The sequence below is a fragment of the Anneissia japonica genome, unplaced genomic scaffold (genome assembly GCF_011630105.1).
Source record: "Anneissia japonica isolate Jap-2015-1 unplaced genomic scaffold, ASM1163010v1 scaffold287835_len3118868_cov185, whole genome shotgun sequence".
NCBI lineage: Eukaryota > Metazoa > Echinodermata > Crinoidea > Comatulida > Comatulidae > Anneissia > Anneissia japonica.
This window is the reverse complement of record NW_022737223.1, coordinates 2,402,256-2,426,769: the sequence shown is the minus strand read 5'-3', so window position 1 is coordinate 2,426,769 and position 24,514 is coordinate 2,402,256. Positions and strand designations below refer to the sequence as shown.

Genomic DNA, 24,514 nt, shown 5'->3' with positions numbered 1-24,514 from the left:
CTTCCATTCTATGGAGGGTGGAGTACTAAAGTGCATTAGCGCCCATTCCTATACTAACTTATATTCGTTATTACTTTATCTTTCGTATTGCTTCATGTTGAAAAATAACATCATTGACCTCACTTAAACTGCTTAAAGCTTGACGTCGCCATCGAAACAGCCGGGGTTTCGATTCTCGAAGTAAAATTGTGTGTACCGCCCTCTATGACTGTTTGCTCTTCTGTCAAAAAAATGCGCAGGTCCGTTAAAAAAAAGGAGAGCTCAAGCGCTGCATAATATGCAGCTAAAGTTGCAGTCAGGTACGTAGATAGCGATCGTAATGTTGTCTCAGTCGGATGTAAATAAATGCTTTAGCATTACATTTGAAAATGATTTTGCGATTCTGCGTATGAATTATGGTGAAAATAGGTTTAATAAATGCTCATGCAATGCAATATTGAATTGTCTAGATTCCGTTTTACGGTAAGTGCAGTAAGGAATTTTCTTGAAGCTGGTCACAAAATGAGTCGAGTGTTCGTCATGGCTGCAAACACTTTTCGGCCTGGCCTGGAGGACCTAGGCCTAGGCCTGGTTTAGCTTAGATAGCCCTCCTGACAAGGACCAGATTTTGAGCAACGGTCGACCACACCCACTTTTCCTTATTGAGGGACACCGGACAACTATCCCTGCCAGACAAATACTGGTGCCACCCCCTGTTAAGCTTAATTTGGTCTTTTGAATCAATTAGCTAGTAGTAGTAGTAGTACTAGGCCCTAGGGGCCTAGGCCTAGTAGTAGTAGGCCTAGCCTAGGCCTGGACTAAATAAATAGACTAGGCTATGCCTAAGCTAGCTACTAGGCCTGGCATATAGGCCTAGGGCCTAATCTGAATTGTCAACTTTTTTTGTCTTCATTCCGGTGCCTGCCATAGTTTCAGGTCCATCCTATTTTAGTTAGTATTGTGTATAAGGAAGATTTGGCCAATATGTCTCGTTGCAATGAGCCTGTGAATATGGTGACTTCAATAGTGCAATTCAATACAGTACAGCTTGCTGTGTACATTATTAACCGACATCCATAATTTCGCAACTTGCTACCATTGTTTCATTTTTTCACTGTTAGCTGATGAAATGCCAATTTTTGTGATGATATTTTGCCCAAATATGATCCAGACATAACAGAATGGCCTATAAAGTTGTCTGCACATTCTGAAAATAGGGCCAATTTCCCAGTAAAAATCATGCCAAGGACTATGTTATATCCATGGCAAAAAACCATACTGTAAAGTTTCTTAGTTGCACTGATGATACCACCAAAACCAGCTCAAATTTACTTGGAAATCACTTGGAAAATAGGTGCAATTAATCAGAATTACTGCATAATAGTAATTAATACATTGTTTGTTATATTAAGATTAGTTCACAGCCTTATTTTCAGCAAAATCTGAGGAAATTGGTCCTTATTTTCTGAAATGCGCAGACGGATTTCTAGGCCAAATTTTTGCGCGGAGGATATACTGTATTCCTCACTCAGGCCCTTCTATACAGTTTGGGCAGGATACAACGTTCAGTTCAGTCACAATGAAGTTGACATATAAACTCATAAGAACTTACTCACATGGTATCATACGAATAAACTGATTGTTCTTATTTACTTCGTACTTACGAAAAATAGTGTACTGTACCGTACATAATTGCTACATGATTTGCACGGTATTGTATTAATAACCGCATGGTATTTTTCTTGGAAGTTACACTGTGAATAAGTTCTTATTGTTCTTATTCACGCAGTACCTGTAAATATCTTTCGATTTGTATAAACTCGAAAAATTCAATGCTTTACAGTGTGGCATACTCTATGTGCATGCTAATTATTTTATTCTCTTTAATTTCTTTTAGTAACCCAAAAGCAAAAGCATTGATAGCAATAGGTAACACCAAGTATTTCAGCAATGGTCTTGACCTTGAGTGGATGAGTAAAGCTCCTTCTGAAGATGTCCTAGGGGCCATTCAACTCTACCAAGAAATCTTACATCGAATAAGCCACTTTCCCATGCCAACCGTAGCGGCAGTTAATGGTATTTACTGTACTTTTATATATTTTTGCATAGAATGTATATGAATTTATGATAGACATTTGAACTGTCAAAAGAAAATCTTTGGATGAGATAGAAGTCTTCAAGGCAAAGATAAAATTAATAACTAGAGCAGTCACTCCAGACTGTACCTGAATACCAAAAAATATGCAGACTGCATGTGATGGGTGAATCCCTCATTTTCTTTTATGCTCGGGACCTTGTCCTTTGATATATTTTTTCCAAAATTTAATCATCTCTTTCTTTGATTATTATGTACTGCAGTATTCCACTATTTTATTTTCCACAAAATTCTATGATGATTTATTCATTAGTTATTGTGTAATCTTGGCTAACAGACAGACAGACAGTGGGGAATACGTAATCCCCTCTTTAGAAAATTTAATAAAAAAATACTGTGCCAATTTCATAGTGCACATTGCATTAAATGTAACTTCATGTTTTTAACAGTATGCATACATGAAAAGTATTTTAGTGTACATAACAATTTTCTTTCCACCTTGACAGGCCATGCATTTGCTGGTGGTGCTCTACTTGCTTTTGCCTTTGACTACCGTGTCATGCGGAGAGATCGAGGCTGGCTATGCCTGCCAGAGATTGACCTAAAACTAAGATTCCAACCTTTCATGATTCAGTTAGCCAAGTAAGCAGAGGTTCTTACTTGCTTAAGGTTTTGATGATTTATGAGCGGTGATTGATCCAGAAATTTGCCACTATTATTTAATGCACTTGTATGTACTAAATTTATGACAAAAAAGATGAGTTTCTTCTTCATTCCTTAGAAGCTAGTAGCGTTTATTCTTGAGTGTGCGCTAACTCCTTAAAAAGAAGAATGCTTATGCCCCTACCCTTGGGAAGGTGCATTTCCTCCATTTGAAATTTTCTAAAACAAAAAAATTAGGCTCAAGTAGTTAAAAATCATATTATATCAACTTATTTTGCCAGCCAGCACCCATTACTTAATCATCTAGGCCCCCCAATTAAACTTCCCCCCCCCCAATTAAACTTAACTCCCCCCAATTAAACTCTTCCCCCCCTCATCAGTCTCCCATTTCAGTACTCCTAGATACCACTGTTAGAATCTACATCTGATCTGGTTATGAATGCTATAACCATTGTAATTCTGCTGTTATATTTATATTTGTTTTTTCTTTCTTCTCCCTCTTTATTAGACTCCGATTAAGATCAAACAAATCAATACGCGAAGTGATTTTATTTGGGAAACGCCTAACAGGGCCTCAGTGTTTGGAGGCTGATATTGTTGATGCAATTACTGAGGTCGATGATCTTCTTCCTGCTTCTAAAATAATTGCTGAGAAATGCATTGGTAAGAATTCAATATCAGTTGCAGATCCAGGTGGTGGCAAAAGGGGAGCTCTCTCCACCCCCTCCCCTTAGGCAGTAGTGAAATAATCACTAACCATGTGTGAAGCCATATAGATAAGAGATTGAAGTGGCTTAAACTCCTAAGGGACTCCATAATATGTAATGGTAATAATTATACTGTACCCCAGCTTTCTGTTGAACAAAAGATAGTCTCTGCTGCCTTCAAACCATAGGTCCTCAACTGCCACCTGTGCCATCCTCGCAAAAAAATGATGGATCCGCCACTGAAACTGTCTGTAAGAAGTTATTCTGACAATTTTGTAAAACAATAATTATCAATAATTACTAAATAAATAAATTACAGACAATAATTATAATAATTATTAATATTTATTTTATTTCATTTCATTTATTTTATTAGTATAAAAAAAACACTCAGATGGCAACATAGAAATGTTGAAAATTATCTGAATTCACAATATAATACAATATAAAAATATACATCAAACGAAATATATTTATGCCTTAACTAAAACATCAACATTTAAAAAGAATTATAAATATGACTTACAATATATTAATTTTTATACATATAATTTATTTGTAATATTTTGAATATTTGTATAGGTGGGAGGACATTGGACCGTGATATGGTGAGAGTGATGAAGGAGGATATATATGCTGATATGCAGTCAAAAACTCAAGGTGCATCAAATGATGAAGGCAGGATTAAAGAATTGCAGTCAAAACATTCAAAGTTGTAAAAATAATTGAAATCAATACAAAATAATTATTTTTCTAATTGAGTATGTATATAATTGTCTGATATAATAAATAATGTTCATGATTAACAGTGTATTTCTTTTGGTCTTTTAAAATCAGATAATTATGTAACAAGTGTATTAGTCTCTGTAATAAAAATGAACAGCATTAAAAAAAGGGGAAAGCACTCTTCCCTCCTCTTCTCCCCCCCCCCCCCAAATTCAAAAATCTTGATTTCATTAACCTTTTTCATCAAACACCCTTTTTGTGTCTTAGAAAAATCAGTTGTACAAAATATCAAACTATTTTTCTCCCCAGAGTCTGACTTTAAATTATTTAAAGGAAACATAACCATGTTAAAACTAAAAGTTTCAGTGATATAGGCCTACATATTATTATCCGTGTTTTTCATAAACAAGTTAATAGAGGCTATCAGCAGTAATGACTGGTCAGTTATGAAGTATCTTCAAAAGATTAAACCTGAGCATGCTATGCCAATGTAGATGCCTATCATTATAAGAAAGATAAATGTTCTAGAAAACAATATTGTAGATAAAGTTAGGAACAAAAAGATTACAGAACTGTGAAGAAGAGGCATCACATTTCTCTAAATTAAGAGAGTGAAAAAGAACTGGAAAAAGAGATGTACAAGTCAGTCTTTCCTCAATCGGAGACCAACTCAAACTTCATACTATCTCAGTTGTTGCCAAGTGTCTCTTTGCTCAATATCTTCCAATATCTAAATGTTAACTGAAGGCACTTGGTTATCTCATGCCTTTGCTTGTACATTAATTTTTCTGTTTTTACTTCCACACACTTGAGATGGGTTGGCCGTAGACAGTGGCGTCTAGATGGGGGGGGGCAGGGGTCGCTGCCCCGGGTTCCGGGTATACTGGGGGCCCCGGACCAAGATGAACAATTTTCGGGGTAAGAACAAATCTCCATAGGGCCCGAGCCCAAGCCAGGATGAAAACTTTTGTTGTCAAAATTAGGAGAGACTTAATTTGGGGAGCGGCCGAGTGGGGGGTCCCAAGTGAAGGGGGGGATGGGCCATGTGAGGTGTTGCCCCGGGGCCCTTACTGGCTCTCGACGCAACTGGCCGTAGAGGTTGGATGCATGTTCCAATTTCCTGAGAGTTCTCTGTTAACCGACCTAAAAAATGTAGCGAATATCTCCGAATTTTAAATTTGAATTTTTAAGAAATAAATTTTATTCAGTCATTAGAAAATTCTAATATTTTAAATGCCAAACTTAAAAGTTACGTTTTACTAGATTTTTTTAAATTTTTAACTTATGAATGTTTCATCAATAAGCAAAATTTTATATTGTAAGGATTTGTTTTTTGTAAAGGGACCCCCACTCGACAGTGATTTAGTTAAATTTTGAGGTATTTCCTGTCTCATATTCGTTTGTGCTTGTTCATTGCTGTTTCTATTCTTGTAAATTTCAATGTTTTTCAGACAAATAAATGAAATGAAAGAGTAGATGACCGATTTTTGCAAAGGCTTATGAATTATAATACGTGAGAATTAATACTAGTACTGTAGTAAGTAACAGTGGTCTCTGTTACCATCATACTCTGATCATATTAGCTACTAAATTCTTAACTAAAATTTAGTGGCATCAAATCTGATCTTCAACAGCCGCGGATCCGGGAATTTCCATGACCTTCACTCAGATGTGGTGGTCCTTAAAGTGATGGATCCAGAAATTCGAAATAGAGGGTGCCAGTCACAGATAGACACCTCAGCCCCACCATGATTGGGGCTGAGGTCAGAAAATTAAGATTACGTGCCCTCTAGATGGCCAGAAATGGCACTCTCAGGATTTGAATATTATGTTTAGTTCTCTATTCTTTAAAAACAATTTTGAAATATTTACCAGGGTGGGGCTCAGCTAGTTGGATATGTAGTTTTTAGAATTGTAAGTAATGAAGTGCCATTTTCCGGTACCTATGGTGATTTAAGTCGAGTTTTTTTTTTTTTTTTTTTTTTTTAACTGAATGCGTAATAGAAATTAAAAAGAATTAAACGGTAATTTAAGTTCTATTTCTGAACCTCCAAAGGTATAAAATACTGAAATTTTCGCGTCTGACGTAGTGTGGACAATCATTTTATCAGGACACACCCCAGAAAAGAGGCCCCGGTAAAAAGGCCAGGTAAAAATGGCCCCAAATGACAGGTACACCTTTATTGTATTGTATTGGGTACAGTATTACAGTGTCACAACTTCTGCAAATAAGGTGCAGATAAAAATGTTTGGGTTTTTCTATTTTAAAAAATAATTAATAGAAAACCTCATTTGACATTTTACCTCAGCCTTAAGTTGTTTTTTAATTTTTTAGCAATTTCAGCCTCAGTGTTCTTATAAAATGTGTTCTTATAAAAAACAAAGTGTAAATTCCACCTGTATTTTTAGACTCAACCTACTCCTCTTTTTTGAGCTTTTGCAGAAAATCAGACTGCAATTGCATTCATTTTCTTCACTAAATTACCTAGTCAACTGACAAGAAAAAAAAAAAACATGCCTTTATCTATATATTTATTTCTGATAGTTCTAGTATGCAACATTATTTTCTATAAATATATATACCGGTACCGTAAATATACATTTTATTAAGCATTTCTCTTATCATCAATACATCAAAAGCGCGGATCCAGAGTTTACTCGCCCTGAATAACACAGATGGGTTGTCATGGTAGGCGGGGTCATGAGAAGAGAGCTACTTTCTTCTGTCGCTGGAAAACACATTTTAGTGTAATATGAAACTCATAAAATATCAGTTCAGGCATTTATTTTTGTGTCTGTGGAAAATATAACAAATGAATAATTCATAATCATCGTAGCCCTGATATTAGTTAAAAACATATTTCAGGGGCGGATCCAAAGACGTCATAGGGGCGAAAGTTGGGCCGACCGAGACAACACTGTCCTAGGGTGTCCGGGGGCATCCCCTGGGAACTTTTTGTGTTCTAGACGCCCAAAAATAACATTTGAGGCGTTTAGTCCAATGAAACTGTTTATCATATCTTGATACCTTCCCACGAAAATTGATCCTATCGTCCCCACCGATCGATCTAGCGTGACGCTGTTATATGGGTGTTTTTATAGATTATTGAGAATGGTAATATCACCGAAAAAATAGATAAAATGATAGTTGAATGACCAACAAAGACAACTGAAGACAACAGTTCGTCATTAGAATTTATTTAGTATAACTTTATTCGGAAAATTAATCTCAAAATCTAGTTGCCGTCCCAAGCGTTGTCAGTGACGTCGTATGATTTGTGTGCGATTTTTACCAATTAATCCCTAAGTAAAAAATAGTTGAGCCATGTAGCACCTTGCAATCAACCCAGAAACCTAGTAGTTTGTTGATTTTTAATTGGTAGCGTCCCTTCGGTGCCAAAAATAGTTTTTTGGCAGTTGCGTCCCCGGTGACATTGTGAGGGCATGTTGAAGTCTGGTTACTACTTGACCGTGGTTTGAAACCAGTCAGTATAATCTTTGGTAAGCATGCGGTTAACATAAGCAAGAATTTAGTAGTCCAATGAAACTGTTTATCATCTTGATACCTTCCGACGAAAATTGACCCTACCGACGTCACCACGGCGTTCTGGGATATTTTTTTTTTCTTTTTTTCCTCTTTTTTTACCTCCAAAAAATGGGATTTTATTATGGAGTGTCATTTCCCGCAATCTAGAGCTACTATTTCCCCAAATGTTCCCACCTCACCCCTTAACTATTGTGTGGACGAAGTACGTAGGCCTAAATTAAATACATCAAAGACAATGTTTTTAATGTTTATTTCTATAGTACATCACACAAAAATATCTGTGGTTGCCGAAAATCGCTCGTAAAACATCATGAGAATTTTGTTGGCGTTTCATTTTAGTTTTCATATGTGATGACGATGAATTTTACTATATATAAAAGTGTCATTTCCGGTCATCTTGACTATTTCCTAAATTTTTTACACCTCAGGCCCAGCATATTCACTTTCTTTTCATTTTGCTTTCGTTTTTATGATTTAAGAGGAGAGTGTTGGAATTTTGGGTTGTAGGCTTAAATGGAAGAGCTACCTTTCTGTGGGCTGGTAGGTTGTTTTGCATACAGTTATCCAATTGCTATTTTTTTTCTTTTATATCTCCATGTCTCCATCACTCCAAGGACTATTTAATCAATCTGCCTAACTGAAACCCAGACCCCGCCCTCAGTAGTCTACTGTTGATTTTTTGCAAGAGCAAGAGAAGCGAGGCCTAGGAGGCCTAGGTGTTTTTGCGATTTCGCACTGAACTGGGCTAGCTCAATATGGCTTCAAACATTTCGATTCCCCACCGTCTTCCTTTGCTTGTAGTATCAGGTGGAATTTTACTTCCTGGAGCATCGATGCGCATTCCAGTTAATACTCCACGCAAGTATGTAATGTCAGACCAATGCCTAGCCTAGCCTACTAGGCTAGGCCTAGCTAGAGGCACCCTTGGCCGCTCTCTCTACTACTTGCCTACAGCTAGGCCCAGGCCTACCTAGCCTAGGCTAGTTAGGTGGCTAGGCTTACTAATACTACTAATAGTAGACGTTTATTGATTACCAAGACGTTTATTGATTATCAAGACGTTTTATACTCTCGTCGTGTGGTAATATTTTAATCATTTTTTCATCCGTGTGGTCCTGTGTGGTGTTTTGTGGTCTGTGTGGGGCTTAGTAGGGCCGGTGTGAATATGCGAATTTAAAAAAAAATTATCCAAAACATATGCTCTGTATAACTAAGGTTTTGAAAGATTTGTTGCTTTCAAGTAATTATTCAATGTTTGAATTCTGGTAGTTTATTAGGTTGACAACAAACAAACAAAACAACAACCACCATAAACGTTCCAGGTTCTTTTAATCGTCAATTTAGAGTATATATACATTCACCATTACCACATGTCGATATGTTCACATCGACAAAACAAAAAACCCTGTAAAACAGTAGAATTACAGTCTTTATAAATCATTAATTGTATAATACATTTGCAACCATATCAATATACTCATGTACAGCATTACTACACAATACTATCTATTACCTATTAATCATTTAACAATATTACCTAACCATTACAATATCAATGCATAGTTGCATAACACTGTGCATACCTGGAGGTAAACAAAAGCTAACTTTGGAGGAACACAACCATCGTATTCAATCTAAGAATGAACTATTATAATTGTTTAACGATGAAAAGATAACAATAATATTTAAATGTAAAACAAGTCCAATAATACACTCTACAGCATTCAGACACAACTGTACCATTGCGGCATGCATACCTATCATCCACTATGCCATCACAAACAACAACATTTCTCGGTTGCAAACTCAAGAAATACCTACCTAATACAAATACTTGAATCAATTATAAATAAATCTATTATCAAACATCATTAAAGATATTGCAATGTATAGTGTTACTATTAGCAAAATACGATGTTCAATATAACAATTTATTAACATACCTGTAAACTTATTCTATTAAGCTTACGTTGCCAAACCGGCAAACCGCACAGTAATGATAGAAGTGTTCAACAGCCAGCAACCATGTGAAGACCACTATATACCCAGACAAGGAAGATCATTACGCGCATACAGTATTACGTAACATTCAGCAGCTTAATTAAGTACTACATAGATGCAATACTTCGCTGTGCAATTACTACACGCCAAGAAAGAGGTCAACACGTTTACTTGCTTTTCCACAGAACTTCAAATACTGTACATCCCACCATATGGCTCCTAACCAGCGCTATATCAATTATTAACTTGTGCGTGTTGCATTATGAATTCAGGCTGTTTTCAGTGTGTTCAATATGGGGTTTTGTAGTGAAAAAAGCAAATTTTAATTACGATTGTAATCGTAACTATAATTGAATTTCAACTTTATTGTAATTGCAACTGACTGTATTTGTAAATGTTAGTAAATGACTGTCAGCACAGATCAATGACCTTGAAAATGTTGCTTTTTAATGTTTTGTTTATCAATTTTTTGTATATTTGCAAGTTTTATTCAAATGTTAAGATGTTTAAAATGAAAAAGTAACTTATTAATTTTACAGCATAATACTGTACATCTCTTTATTACAGCATGAATATGGTGAAAAGTCGAATATTAAGGCACAATACTCTAAGCAGCACCATCATTGGAGTTGTACCAAAAGACCCAGAATTAATGGTGAGCCCAGTGCACAGATTTTAATCAATATAAATATTGACAAATCCATCTGCCTTTTAGTGAAAATGACAACCTCCTATAAAAATCAATACTTATATAACCATAGTAACCAGTCAATAATTATTAGTAATTATTATTAAGATATATTCTTTTATAGTTTTTTTTTAATACATATCTTCCTTTTTAAATAGAAACTAATTTTTTCCATCAATTCACTTCTTTCATATAGAAGGATGATTTGTCTTCATTACATCCAATTGGCACTGCTGCAGTTGTTGTCCAGGTAACCGGTACAAACTGGCCAAAACCAGCTTACAGTCTACTTGTTACTGGTTTGTGTCGGTTTGGATTGGATAGCATCGTGCAAGAATCACCTTATCCTGTTGCAGTGGTAAATCAACTAGATAAACTTCCTGGAGAGGATGTTGGTATGTTTAGTGTTATATTTATCTCAATACAGTACAAGTTTATATTATTCTTATTTCATGGTAATTTATGCACTAGCATTTTAGTATAAACTCCCTTTTATCATTAAAGAATCAATAACACAGTACATGGAACCTCCTTTACTATACATATTCTTGTGCAGCTATTTCAGCACTTGCAATTTAATATATTTCCAAATCATCCATGTATCTTATACCAGGTATCCATACTACCCTGTGTGGTCAAAATTTTGTAGATAACTTGTCCTACCCATGGCATTATCCCCAGAATCAAATTGATTGATTAATTACAATTTATATTATTTTTAAGTGACTACTGTAGCCATTTCAATTTTTATTGACTGTAGATTCTGATTCAGCTGAACTTGGTGATGTTGCTGATGTGTTCCGTGAGCAAGCTAACGCATTAATTGAGCTTCTGGATGTCACAATGCCTGTAGTTAGGAAATTGAAGGTAATAATATCAAATGTACAAAATCATACAAAATGTAAGAGGAAGGGGAGGGGGTCAGAAGGAACAAGGTTCCTATCTCCCACAGCTTTTGTCTGCCCACACACAAGTGAGTTTATAACCAAGGAATCTCCTTTTCAATTAAAAAGCAATTTTTCAGGATCGTATGCCTAAAATGTTTTTTTTTTTTAGAGAGATTTTTTGTGAAAGACAGCTAAGCTACTCAGTTCATGAGCTTTGCCTAGGGAAAGGCTTGTACGTAGAATTGGGCATAATATATGGGGTGGGCTTATACCTGAAGCGGGAATAACAGTAATTATTTTTTTATATTTTGAAATTATTTAGCGGCTGTTGGATAGCCTACCAGTGACAAGACTTCCAGACATCTTTACAGCTATCATTAAAGCTTCTTACAATGAAAAAATAAAGGTTTGTCAAATTTTCATCCAACTTTATTTGAAAACATTAATAGGCTCATCCAAACATAATATCAAACCAGCAATACCGGGAAAACATTTTCCTCACCGGTACGCGTGGGGTGAGTAATTGTTTGTAATAAACTCAGGTGGGCAAAGTGCAGCCTGTAGGCCACATGTGGCCCGACAGTATTACTTTAGCGGCCTGTGACAACCCTATATGTGCTGCCTGCCTATGATTTTTAAGCTAAAAAAATCCCTTGTTCCATCATCTGTAAAAGGTAATTTTAAATCAGCATAAAGCATTATCAAAAAGCAGTTCAATAAGGTTTTTCTGAAATGTCGAAGTTTCGGTGGAGCCCTCAGTGTTAAATCAGAAATCCATTCTGCCTTCCAACCGTGGCCTATAGTAAAACAAAAACTGAACTAACCTGGATTTTGAAATATTGTGGATTCAAAATATTTGTTATTGTCTAATCAAACAATCTATGTAATAAATGTGTTTAAAGTTGTAGATGTATAGAAAATTGTGAATACTTTTAAAAAAAAATTCATTAATCTAATTCTTCAGGTTCTGGATGCCGTTGATATTGAAGCACGCTTCCGCGAGACATTGCCATTACTGATGCGACAGATCGAGGGTCTGAAACTTCTTCAACAGGCTAAAAAAGGCAAGCAGGGCAAGCTGGACACTGAGGATCACAAGAAAAATATCAGGGTGATGGACTTCAAAAAAGAGCTACGCAAATACCAGAAAAGTATAAATGACGAGGGTGAAGTGGATGAAATTTCTGAATTAGAAGAAAAAATAAAGTAAGAAAACAGCACAAATTTGATTTCAGCCGTAGTTATTTAAATGAAATTTGATAAATAATTATTTTCCATCATGAATGCATTTGCAAATTTTAATTCCTAAAAGTGAAAAGGTTCCTAATAAGAAACCAAAATTGGATCAAAATTTTAATCTTTAAAAATACTAAAATCCAATATTGAATCCGGATGTCTAAATTGTGTCTTGGTCTACATTGGGGAAAGAGGCAGACTTGTTTAAAACAGCCTTTGATAAAAATATTTTATTACTAATTGTTATTAGTTGATGTTTCTATTTTTAAAGATTAAAGGGGAATAAATCACCAGTTATGCACAGGCTTCTCTTACTATGGCATCAGGTCTGCATCACAAGTAGGCTGGTTGCTGATTCCATGGTTAGATTCAATCATATCCTTGACCTTAAAGGGTACTCTGATCTCTCTATAGACAAAAAAAAAGACAAATTCTAAAAGCTTTATTGAAATATATGTGTGATACAAACATGATTAGAAAAGAGATGCCTATACATTTTCAATATGTTCAACCAAACCATTAGTTAAATTTATTTACTGAACTAAACTATCTCTAAATCATCTGGTAGAGGGTAGCATACTTGCACCTTTAACACCAATTAGGAAATCAGTCATAGTCTAAAGAGCATTTATTGTGAACTGGTTGAAATATCACAGTACAGAAACAAATTATTCACTTATAATTCATTCAGTTAATTTGTAAGAATCCGTTTGGTTGTAGATCAGCTTCTTTGCCTGAACATGCCTTAAAGGCTGCCAAGAAGGAGCTAAAACGTCTGAAGAAGATGCCTACAGCTCTTCCTGAATATGCCATTACAAGGAACTATCTGGAGCTAATGCTAGAGCTTCCATGGTCAAAGAACAGTAGAGATGTCCTGGATATAAGTAAGGCAAGGTATGCTGATGATGGTTTTTTCAGTCGTCAATTTCTAATTTAGGTTGTCAACATGTTGGTATAAATAGTATTACTCAGTATGAGCCACTACCAGTGCCACCGACTAAGGATGCAGGCACTTTACAAAGTCATCTCCCATCTTAAATTTGAGAAAATTATAAATGATATTTCGTTACTAGGTGCAGCCTCAAGACTTCTGATACCCCTTCCGAATAAACCTACGTTAATTTCGGAATGATACTGGATGCATTACCATACATCAAACAAAAAAGTCTACGTTTATCCTGAGTTGCACCCATTTTACACTGGCAACAAATGTTCAAATACAGCCCTCAATTTTTGTTGCGATGGTGATCATCACTTTGAATTCTCGAGTCGTGAAGAAGCCAAAATTATTGTCAATATAGAAGCAGTGTATATGCAGATTTTGTTTACATTGCGCAAATTAAATCAGCAGTTTTGTTATCAAGTTTATACAGAAGCGCAGGAGGTTTAATTTGAAAAGTGTCTTGGCCTAGCCCGTTGCTAGCAAAGTTTAGACCTACCTGACCACCACTGCTGTAGGCGCCAGGTAAGGCCTATACTCCAGAATTGAATGCAGTGTTGGTTTACACTGGCAACTCTGAATGCATCCCGCACAGCGAACCAGGGATGTTTGGCAAACCGGTTGGTATTTATTGCTGTTTACACTAACTACGACTCGGGAGTTTCTAGCTCGGGTATTTGAAAATCCCTGGTTGTGTCCGGAATTTTGCTTGCAGTGTAAATCGGTATTAGTTTCATTTTCAAATGTTCATATTAAAGACAACAGGGCACGGAGTCAATGTATAGTGGAATTTAATATAATTTATAAATGGAATCAGTACAAAGTTGCCATGAGGCCTACAACTGGTTAAATGCCATGTCATTTTTTAAGGTACTAGTGTTCTAAAGTGTACTAGTGTTCTAAAGTGCACAAGATCTGTGATTCTCATTCACATGGTTATAAGCTTCAGATAGATGGAATGGAAGTCTTACTCTGTTGCATCTCAAATCATTTTCTCTATAATAAATCAAGTATAAAATGTATTTCATAGAAAGTTGGCATAAAAGCTCTAGGCTACGTAGGCCTCCTTATGCCATCCTTGTGAGTTGGGCTGAAATATCTAACGATAATTAATAATAATTAATCCTGCTTCTCATTTATAGGCACGACCTTGATCAAGACCATTATGGTTTAGAGAAGTTGAAGAAACGCGTTATTGAGTATTTGGCTGTCCGTCAACTCAAGAACACACTCAAAGGCCCCATCTTGTGCTTCATCGGACCACCTGGAGTCGGCAAAACCAGTGTCGGGAGATCAATCGCCCAAACTCTTGGTCGAACATTTCATAGGTAAATCAGTCTAATTAGGCCCCTGAAATTTACTATTAGATTTTGTGTGATAATGTAATAATATGTATTTAAATCTTTTCTTCCAAGATTCAAATACCAGTAATATTAAACCTTATATTTGAATTGAATTAATAAATGTTCTCTGATCTAGGATATCACTTGGTGGTTGTTGTGATCAGTCTGATATTCGAGGCCATCGCAGAACCTACATCGGTTCGATGCCAGGCCGCATCATCCATGGACTCAAGGTCGTTGGCACCAACAATCCTGTTTTTCTTCTTGATGAAATTGATAAATTGGTGAGAAGCAAAATATAAAAACATCTTTTTTGGCATATATTAGGATGTGTGATGTAGGTGTAATGCAAACACTTGCTTCTGTTTTAAGAAAACTAATGTTCATTTTGCAGGGTAAGAGTTTGCAAGGAGATCCAGGCTCGGCACTTTTGGAAGTCTTGGACCCAGAACAAAATAACAGCTTCACTGACCAGTATCCTTTTAATTGTTATGGTTAAGTTCACACTAGAGCTTTAATATCCAGATTGGAAGCTAACCGTTAGCTGACCATTACCAGGAAGTGGATACACTAAAAGTTAGCAAGCTCTATCAGCAAGTAGACCTCATTTCTATCTTTAACCAATCAGGCATACACATTTCCAATTTCGATTTCCTATTGTCTAGTGATCCCATTGTCGTCTTCTTGATATCGTGGATTAGGGATTTTCTGTATGAATACAATGGTGAGCGCGTAGTTATTAATCTAGATCGTGCTAACAGCTGGTGTGTGTGCGTGTGAACATAGCCAATATTAATGTTGATAAAAATGATAATTATTAATAATTATATTTCTAGCAATAATTACTGTATTCATAATTTTATTAGTATTCATTTTATATTAATAATAATTGATATTAATATTATAATACTCAATATATAATTAATACTTATAAACAGTAATGATGGTAATCAAATAAAATAATTTTCCTGAACAGCTATCACATTTACTTAAATGTACCCTTTGACCTGTCACAGGTATTGTTTATTGCAACTGCCAATAGTGTATCTACAATCCCTGCCCCTTTGTTGGATCGCATGGAGGTCATCCATGTTCCAGGGTACACTCAAGAAGAGAAGATCAAAATTGCTATGCATCATTTGATTAGCAAGCAGCTGAAAGAACATGGACTGACTGCTGAGCAGATACAGATTCCTGAGGATACTGTCAAGCAAACTAGTAAGTATTATTTGTTTTATATGCTGGGTGGTGCAAAGCTGGTCCAGAGTTGGGGGCCAGAATTATTTGTTTAATATACTATGGTAAAGGCAAAGCATAAACTTTGAATATGAGCTCTGACCTTACTGGTCTGAGCAAGGCCTTTTAACTGTTACCAGGATAGGAGGCTGGCTGGTTTAAGCTGTCTAACTTGAATTAGCCTTATGTGTGGTATTGTTATGCTAATTAGGCAGATAAGCACAATCTGCACATGCTCAGAAAAACAAAACTTTCCTTAGCCACACTGCGTATCGGCTAGGCATACAGCTAAGCCTAGCCGAGAATTACAGTACGGTAAAACAAATCAAAATAAGGGTACTAATTTCACTTGGCATGCAAATCAATCTTACTTACACACTTAAAAACAAACTAATCTACCAATAGAATCACCTGCTAGTTAAGATATAAGGCAAGTATGTTTACAAATTAGATTTTAAATTGATGTGATTTTGTTTTGTATTATTACAATGAACATCACATAGGCTAGCCTAGGCCCGGCCTAGGCCATGTCTAACCGCTTATAAAAATGCAGAATTGTGCTTTATAACCACAAGGAAGAAATGCATTATAAATGCCCATGCTAGTACCAGTGTTCTCTTTACACAAATCAATCCGTTTACCTTCCCAGCATATTATGTTGCCATACTGGTGCCCATTTGTTTTGGTCTCACAAGTTGTATCCAGCATTTTTGACAGTAGGCTAAATTCATCTACCACCCCTCTTGCACTGCTACTGGTTACATAACAGTGCACTGGTGTAATTGGTGTTGCATCGTTGCTATCTTTTAATATTACATTAAATGCAATCCTGATTCTTTTAGTTAGTCAGTACACACGTGAAGCTGGTGTTCGACAGTTGGACCGCAAGCTTGGAGCTATTTGCCGTGCTGTCGCTGTCAAGGTTGCAGAAACCCGATCCAAGACATCACAAGAAGGTACAGAGAATAAAGATCTCCTGCAAATAAAGAATGAAACTCAAGAGAATGTGAATGGCAGTGACGTGCTGGAGATGTCGCATCCACCAGACATGCCAATTGTAATTGATGAATTTGCGCTGAAAGACATTCTAGGAGTATGTACATTTTAATCAGGTTGTTTGATTAATAAAGCTGTTTTGACAATTACCATTTTAAAAAAATGTATTAAATATAATAATCACATTTTTTTTTTCATTTTAATATTTAACATAGCCACCAATCTATGAGAGTGAGATGTCCGAACGATTGTCCCAGCCAGGTGTTGCTGTTGGTAAGTTCTTTAGTTTTCTGCCAGCAAACAGATCCTAAAACTTGATAGTGTGGTTGGAGCTGTGCGATTGGAAGTTCAATACAATTCAGTTTATGGCTGCAATTGCGTGCATAATAAACCTTTAATAAGTCACAAGTGCATATTTAAAATCAGTTGTGTTTCATGAAGGCTTAGCTTGGACTGCAATGGGAGGTGAAATAATGTTTGTTGAGGCAACTAGGATGGATGGAGAAGGGAGACTGACATTGACTGGTCAGCTTGGTGATGTCATGAAGGAATCTGCTAGCCTGGCCTTGAATTGGGTCAGAAGTCATGCTGTACAGGTCAGATAGTTTGTTGTAATTTTTTTTCTCTTCTAGGTTAAAGAAATTCTATTTTATGAGGCAAAACAATATGAGGCATGTCGTGGCGAAATGGTTAAGTTGTCGCACAGGCCAGTATTGAGTAAATAAACTATATAATATGGGAGCTCAAAAAATTGTCTAAAAATCCAAATTTTTTTTTTCACTATAGATCAACAGTTTAATGTCTTATTAATCAGCCCTACCTCCACGTCTTGGAAGTGGGTTGTGGATAAATACAGACACTTTTGGGTTGTTATTTTGTTGTTGTTTGAGAACCAGCAGAAACTATTGTTTCCATCTGTTAATGAAAGTTGATTGCAAATTTTATTTGTTTAAATGTATATTTTTTGTGTTTTAATACATTTTTTATGGTGTTTTGAGATATTTTGCAGACTGTATATCTAATCTACATCATGTTATTTTGTTCTAGTGTGGTATAGAGACTAAACCTGGCACTGATTTGATGGAAAATACAGATATCCACATCCACTTCCCAGCAGGAGCTGTTGGCAAAGATGGACCATCAGCTGGTGTAACAATTGTGACAGTGTTGGTATCTATCTTTACAGGAAGATGTGTACGCTCTGACACAGCAATGACCGGCGAACTGACCCTTAGAGGTCTTGTTCTTCCGGTAATAACATATTAATATTAGAAGCACTTTTATCTGTAAAGAAAGGCACTGTATAAATAAATAAATTGAGTAAAAAGAGAAGTATTGTGCTTGCGAGTACAATTTTTAAACAGACAATACACTAATTGTAGTTTTATAAGATTTTTTATTTATTTTTGTTTTCACCTTGTTACAACTCGCTTACTTGAGCTGGCGTCGCCACCTTAGCAGTGCATGGTAATAGAGCCAAGGTTTATCCAAAGTGTAAGCTGCTGGAGCCCAGCATATTGTGTGGTGGAAAATCGGGAGTGCGCACTTTGATTTCCTTTCGTGTTCACGATTTGTTTAATGCCATTTTTTGCGGCCGTCTCATTTCATTATTTAAACGGCTTGTTTGTTTATTTTATTATATTTTTTATTTATTTTCATAATTGTATTTATTTATTTATTTTTGTTTTTCAATATGTTTTGTGGTCTGGTTACTGTCAGTGCCTTGAGACAATTGAATTGTGGAAGGCACTCTAGAAATATCCTACTATTATATTTACCATAGGCTAATGTTATAATTGTTCTTTCCAGGTTGGTGGTATTAAAGAGAAGGTATTGGCTGCACATAGGGCTGGTATAAAGCGAGTAATTATCCCCAAACGTAATGAGAAGGATTTAATTGAAGTGCCTCAAAATATCCAGGTAATCTGTTTGAATCTGCACATGTGACATCACACAAATGATTGGTTTATCTTACTTATTATTGTATGTCAGTTGGATTGAATTGGATTTATTCGGTGTAAACACCAAGGATAATCCACGAAAGTCTAGAAGAAGACTTATTTCCAGTGGGGTCCTTCTGGTGGTGATTGGGCAGTACACCGGGAGACAATCCCATTGACATTTGATAATCAATTTCTTTCACTACCTTCTTAATGGTGCCTTGAGTCTTGTGAATTTAATGGATGGATTTATTGTATTTCCTGATTGATTGATTGATTGATTGATTGGTATATTGATTGATGGAAGCGGTTTGGCGCAGCGGGAACGATTTGGTTTCCCAACCTCGAGATCGGGGTTTCAATTCCTTGCTGTGCATTTCGCTTGTGTCCTTGAGCAAGACACTTAATCTGCATTGCTTCTCTCCACCCAGGAGTATAAATGGGTGCCTGGTGGGGTTACCTGCTCCTGCGCTGATTACCACCAGCAACACTTAGCATGTGGACCCAATGACCAGGGAAAAGAACTGTGCTTTATAACCAGGCGCATTATAAATGACTGTACCAATAACAATACCGATATATTAATTGTTTGAATGAATGATGTAATATAATGTAGTTGGATTTATATACTGAAGTCTCAAAGCGCTCGAGGTGTGGACCTCAATAACTTGCTACTTCCGTAAGTGTCTCTTAATGTCTGAGTTACCAAGCAAACCAGTACCAGCTATCTCTTGTCATATCCAAAACAGGGGCTGTATGAACCAGTTATACTGGGGCAACCCCTTACTTGTCTCAAAATATGTACTGGGTTCTTTAAAGTACACCAGTCCAAATTGTGTACATTGGGCCTACAGTGAGTTTGTAGTCCTTATCTTGATCCACCACCAGAACCATAGGCGAGCATGCCGTTTAAACCAGCGCCGATATTATAGCTGTACTTTGCAACACCCCCATCTTAACTCCTCAGCCATTCGACATGCAAATAGATTGATGTATGAGATATTTTTTGGTAGGAAGGTTTCAGTGAGAGATTGATGGGTTAAATAATTGATAGTTTGTGTTTACCACATGATACAATACTTTTGTAGATTTACTTCTTTCTTTTTATCACCATATCATTGAGGCAGGCGCACTTCCACTAAACTTCCTAACTAGGGGAGTAACATTTGCAATCAGGACTATGCAACATTCTCTTTGTACACTGATTGCTTACACTGCAGTCTGTCTACTTTTAATTTCTTTACATTTACCCTCAGTGTTTATATTTTGAATTTTGCAGAAGAACATGCAGTTTTCATTTGCCAAACGTTTGGAAGATGTTTTGCAAGATGCATTTGAAGGTGGATTCCCCTCTATGCAGGATGCCACAGCTGCTGTTACCACCAACAGTAAATTATAGATTAATCACTGTCCAATCAAAACCAACAACAACAGTGAACTATGAATCACTGGCCAATCAAAACCAACAACAACAGTGAACAGTGAATCACTGGCCAATCAAAACCAACAACAGTGAACTATAGATGAATCACTGGCCAATCAAAACTAACAACAGTATACTATAGATGAATCAATATCCAATCAATACTAACAAAAGTGTACTATAGATGAATCACTGTCCAATCAAAACCAACAAAATTGTTTCGATTTCTGAATTCAAGATGGGAAAAGAAGAGCCTATCTAGTGTATTAAATAGGCCTCAGTACTAGTACTGGACTACGCATCGTAGTGCTACTAAACTAGGCCTAGCTAGTAGAAGTCTGTTTCAGTTACCGTATGACTTGACGATTTCTCATTGTATACTTTGGAGATACGCTAAGACTGAGACCTTAGCTAGACGCTTGCCACAAACATCCGTTTACTATACAAATTTCAGTTGTCCTGTGTGTGAGAGGCCAAGGCCTAGTTGCCTATTGTTTTTAGAGCTAAACAAATGCAATGATGTACGTCTATGCTATATGCGTCAAGCAAAAACTACATGTAATATAATTAATTATAATATCCTATTGAGAATCCATTTCTTTTGTGAATTTTGTTACAAACAAACTATCAAATGACATAAAATTTTGCTATTATTATTTTATTTTTTTCAATTGCATATTATATATTCAATTGACACACTTTAGCATAGGCATTGCCTTCATTCATGCATACAATGGGCCCAATATAACGTCCCACTAGTGGCTCATGTCACAACTCTGTCTATATAGGAACTCTAGCATTTTGTACCGCGCCTTTTTCTTTGCATGTGAATAATTTATATTAATTACGATGGAGATATTAAGATGGTAGCTATCTCATTATTGCATGTACTGTCAGTATAGTCTAAACATGTGAAGACTGCCCTTTTTATCTGTTAACTTAAAGTTCAGAGACAAAAATATCCAACAATCATATACCGTAATTATATTCAAGTAATTTCATCTTATTTTTTTCTGGAGTATTATATTAATATTCTTGAAAATATACTAATAAAATAATAATAATTGTATTTTCTAATCTTACCCTTATGTTATTTATTATATTCAGCCTAAGATAAATGTTACTGTTATAAAAATGATTATTTTATATGTATGATTTGAAAGAAATTTGCATATATGTACACTTATGGATAATAAAATTATATTTCGAATGAATATACTCTACTATTTCGTACTTTTCAATTATGTGGTTGTGACGACCTTGACTTTTATAAAGTATTTCACTATGAACTTTGGCACAAGCAACCGATCTACAGTGTATAATTTAAAAATTATATTACTGTACCTCTCGTTAGATTCAAGTAATATGGATTGATTTGTAGAATACAGTGCATTGTGAGATTAAGCAGAAGATATGAACATACAACGGCGCAGTGGCGCGCGTATCTAGGGTGCGCATGGGGCGCACGACCTCCTAAAAACAGCTGTTTTTTTTTTAAGAATATGGACCTCAAGGTGGCCGGAAATTGCATTTCTATACTGTCGGCACTATATTTTTAATGATGACAATAATATATCAAGAATGCAAATACACAATTACATTTATTAATACAATTTAGGGGGAGAGGTTGCGATTGCACCGTCTGCATCCGCCCCTGGGTGAGGGGATGTGCGGGGTGTGCAAAAATGGACCAACTAAGATATGGGGGGGGGGGTGGCGCATATAGCAAATACTATATCATATGGCCAACGATAGGTTGCATGGTTAAATGTAGATTCCCTAATAATCCTATGTAATACTACGTTCTCGACTGTCTTAAAAAGAAGAAATGGACCTTTTCCAATTGGGTGTGGGAGGGGTGGGGTTTCATACTCTCCCTTCGCACACCTTGAACTGACCTTTACCAGACAGTACCAAATCAGTTGCTTCGATCCTTACAGCAACTTTTATCGTATCAAAAACGCAACTGATTGTGACGTCACGTTTGGGTAACAATGGGGATTTCCCCAAATTTCCGCCAATCATCTAGGCTAGGTGTAATTGTTCCCGGCAGGAAGCAAATCAACTTGTCTTGTATTGACGCTATTCAGAAATACGGGCTGTTATAATTATTGTAAGTTATTTACTTTTTATAATAATTTACTAAAACACTGATTGGATTGGTAAGTAGAAATGAATGATCACAGTACAGTCTTGAAACTTTAGCCAGTCATGTTGTGACGTGTACGCCTATGTATCAATCATGGCGTCGTTGCCGTCCTGCTTCGAAAACATCCCATTGTTAACCAAATATTAATTTGCCAATGGTTGGGGCTCAGGTTTGAAAGTTTTGAGAATATGGACCTCGAGGTGCATATGTTCCTGCCCGAATGGCCAGCGCTTTCCAGCTTCGGAGAAAGTGGAATATACAATCGACATTTCGTTTAGCCGCCTATCACCGGGGGCGCAAGAAGATCCTGCAGTTTGCAGATCAGTTTTCTGATGAGATAAAATATAACATTACTAGAATCACTCAGGTATAGCTTTTATTTTAAATTAATGACGATTTTCAAAGTCTATAGCCTCTCATCAACATTATTGTATCTTTGTTTAAATCTTGAATCCTGGGTACGTTACACTGCCAATTGAGAACTTTATCTTTACGGTCAATCCTATACCCCTCCCTCCAATTTGAGATCACTTTTTTGCAGTACTGTACCAACGATCTTTATACTTTCATCAATACAAAGCAAATGCTCTAATGTTGGAGACTAAACCACAATTTCAAGTCCCTAACATGGTCTTAAAAAAGAGGTATATTTACAGTATATTTATTTATATAAAATAATGTTGCATACTATACTAACAGGAATAAATAGGCCTATAGGGGCCTACAGATAAAGGCTCCCGAGGGGGCATAGACACAAAAACCGCTTATAACTCAAATAGCACGCATCATCTGGCACTTTAGCAGCGTCTGCAAGCAGCGCATTCACTGTAACAATGAAGCGGCTTTATTAAAAACTATTTTCTCCTTGATAAAAAGTCTGTTATTTTTTTTTTCAATTTCCAGACGGCTTCCCAGCCCTCCAAAAATGTTTCGCAGTCCAAATTTTGGCCACGAACCATAGTTTGCGGAACGTCGCTCTAAATAATGTTGACATATTTTTGTTTAAACATTATCCAGTATCTGCTTCGTGTAGTATCTGTGTTTTGTTTTTGTATTTGTTTCGTATATGAATTAATTAACAACATTTATGCTTTCTTAATTACGGGTCGCTCGCTGCAAGTGCTACTTGATAAGTGGTCTTTTTTTCATTTGGCATTTACTTTTTGAACAGTGTCCTTTTTCACACAATTCTTCTTTTTAAAATGAAGTCCGATTGTTTAATTTTATTATTTTTAATTGCACCGTGTGAAGAAATAAATGTTTATTTGAATTTGTTAGTGAAGCTTTAGGCCAAATTATTGTTCTTTTTTTCTAAAAAACATTTTTTTTTTTTTTCAAATTTTCAGGTGGTTGCAATGAATCCATTTGAAATCATTACAGCAGTATTATCTCTTTCTGAAAGATGCTATGATATTGCTCAGGAAGTAAAATCATTCAAAAAATCCTCCAACTTGTTGGCAGAGAGAGTAAAATTATTAAATGAACCGATTCAATTGGCCAAAAAAAACCTTTCATCTAGTAACCATGACTATGAAAGGTTCTTAGATGCATTGAAAAAACTAAAAAAATGCATAGAAGATATTAATGCATTCCTTCAAAAGGTAGCAGAAATGAAAAATTGGAAAAAGTTTCTTCAGAAATGCGATATTACTGGAAATTTTCAAGATTTTAATGTCATGCTTGATGGGTTGGTACCAGGACTGATACTGATTATGGAGAGTGAGAAAAGAGAGGAGTTTGTGAGAAAAATGAACAAACTTCAAGACACTCAGGAAACAATTTTAAATGATGTGAAACAGATTGCACTTGACATGTCAGAAGGTGAATTGGTTGATCAGGATTTTTATTCTGAATTTTGAAATATATCAGTTTATAATGACACACCCACAGACACAGCCTATATATCAATATGATACAGATCAATGACAGATCAATATGGTACGCCCTCTTCTTATATA

The 24,514-nt window shown here is 36.0% G+C and overlaps 4 protein-coding genes across 5 annotated transcripts in view; 3 read left to right on the top strand and 1 right to left on the bottom strand.

Moving 5' to 3' along the window:
• The window catches only part of LOC117117141 (F-box only protein 15-like), a 9,805-nt gene extending 9,657 nt beyond the window's left edge, over positions 1-148 (bottom strand). The window contains exon 1 of one of the 2 annotated variants that reach the window (XM_033261350.1): positions 119-148. The gene's annotated coding sequence lies outside the window, so the exon portion shown is untranslated. The other variant, XM_033261349.1, reaches the window with a different exon arrangement.
• Positions 149-305: 157 nt separating this feature from the next.
• LOC117117175 (enoyl-CoA delta isomerase 2, peroxisomal-like) lies at positions 306-4,257 on the top strand. The gene is made up of 5 exons (XM_033261393.1): positions 306-462; positions 1,877-2,055; positions 2,581-2,716; positions 3,246-3,400; positions 4,027-4,257. The coding sequence occupies exons 1-5, from the start codon at positions 320-322 to the stop codon at positions 4,161-4,163; spliced, it is 750 nt and encodes a 249-aa protein (XP_033117284.1). The 5' UTR covers positions 306-319; the 3' UTR covers positions 4,164-4,257.
• A 4,128-nt stretch (positions 4,258-8,385) lies between these two features.
• LOC117117174 (lon protease homolog 2, peroxisomal-like) lies at positions 8,386-21,022 on the top strand. Its single transcript, XM_033261392.1, has 17 exons — positions 8,386-8,579; positions 10,286-10,373; positions 10,603-10,801; positions 11,167-11,273; positions 11,616-11,699; positions 12,258-12,499; positions 13,250-13,423; positions 14,612-14,797; positions 14,949-15,096; positions 15,207-15,286; positions 15,798-16,030; positions 16,891-17,141; positions 17,260-17,317; positions 17,486-17,640; positions 18,092-18,295; positions 18,854-18,964; positions 20,264-21,022. Exons 1-17 carry the CDS (start codon positions 8,473-8,475, stop codon positions 20,381-20,383), a joined length of 2,547 nt encoding a protein of 848 aa, XP_033117283.1. The 5' UTR covers positions 8,386-8,472; the 3' UTR covers positions 20,384-21,022.
• A 1,355-nt stretch (positions 21,023-22,377) lies between these two features.
• Positions 22,378-24,514, top strand: part of LOC117117167 (mixed lineage kinase domain-like protein) — an 11,677-nt gene continuing 9,540 nt past the window's right edge. Inside the window, exons 1-2 of the mRNA XM_033261387.1 lie at positions 22,378-22,520; positions 23,903-24,377. Coding sequence (XP_033117278.1) covers positions 23,912-24,377 — 466 coding nt within the window. The 5' untranslated portion in view covers positions 22,378-22,520; positions 23,903-23,911. The remainder of the gene's footprint in view (positions 22,521-23,902; positions 24,378-24,514) is intronic.

Excerpts from the sequence above, each read along its gene's own strand:
- LOC117117175 (XM_033261393.1), top strand. The coding sequence starts at position 320 with ATGTTGTCTCAGTCGGATGTAAATAAATGCTTTAGCATTACATTTGAA. Across the intron at positions 463-1,876 it reads TGTCTAGATTCCGTTTTACG|TAACCCAAAAGCAAAAGCAT; the intron begins GTAAGTGCAGTA and ends AATTTCTTTTAG. Across the intron at positions 2,717-3,245 it reads TTCATGATTCAGTTAGCCAA|ACTCCGATTAAGATCAAACA; the intron begins GTAAGCAGAGGT and ends CCTCTTTATTAG.
- LOC117117174 (XM_033261392.1), top strand. The coding sequence starts at position 8,473 with ATGGCTTCAAACATTTCGATTCCCCACCGTCTTCCTTTGCTTGTAGTA. Across the intron at positions 16,031-16,890 it reads GGATACTGTCAAGCAAACTA|TTAGTCAGTACACACGTGAA; the intron begins GTAAGTATTATT and ends TGATTCTTTTAG. Across the intron at positions 18,296-18,853 it reads TTAGAGGTCTTGTTCTTCCG|GTTGGTGGTATTAAAGAGAA; the intron begins GTAATAACATAT and ends TGTTCTTTCCAG.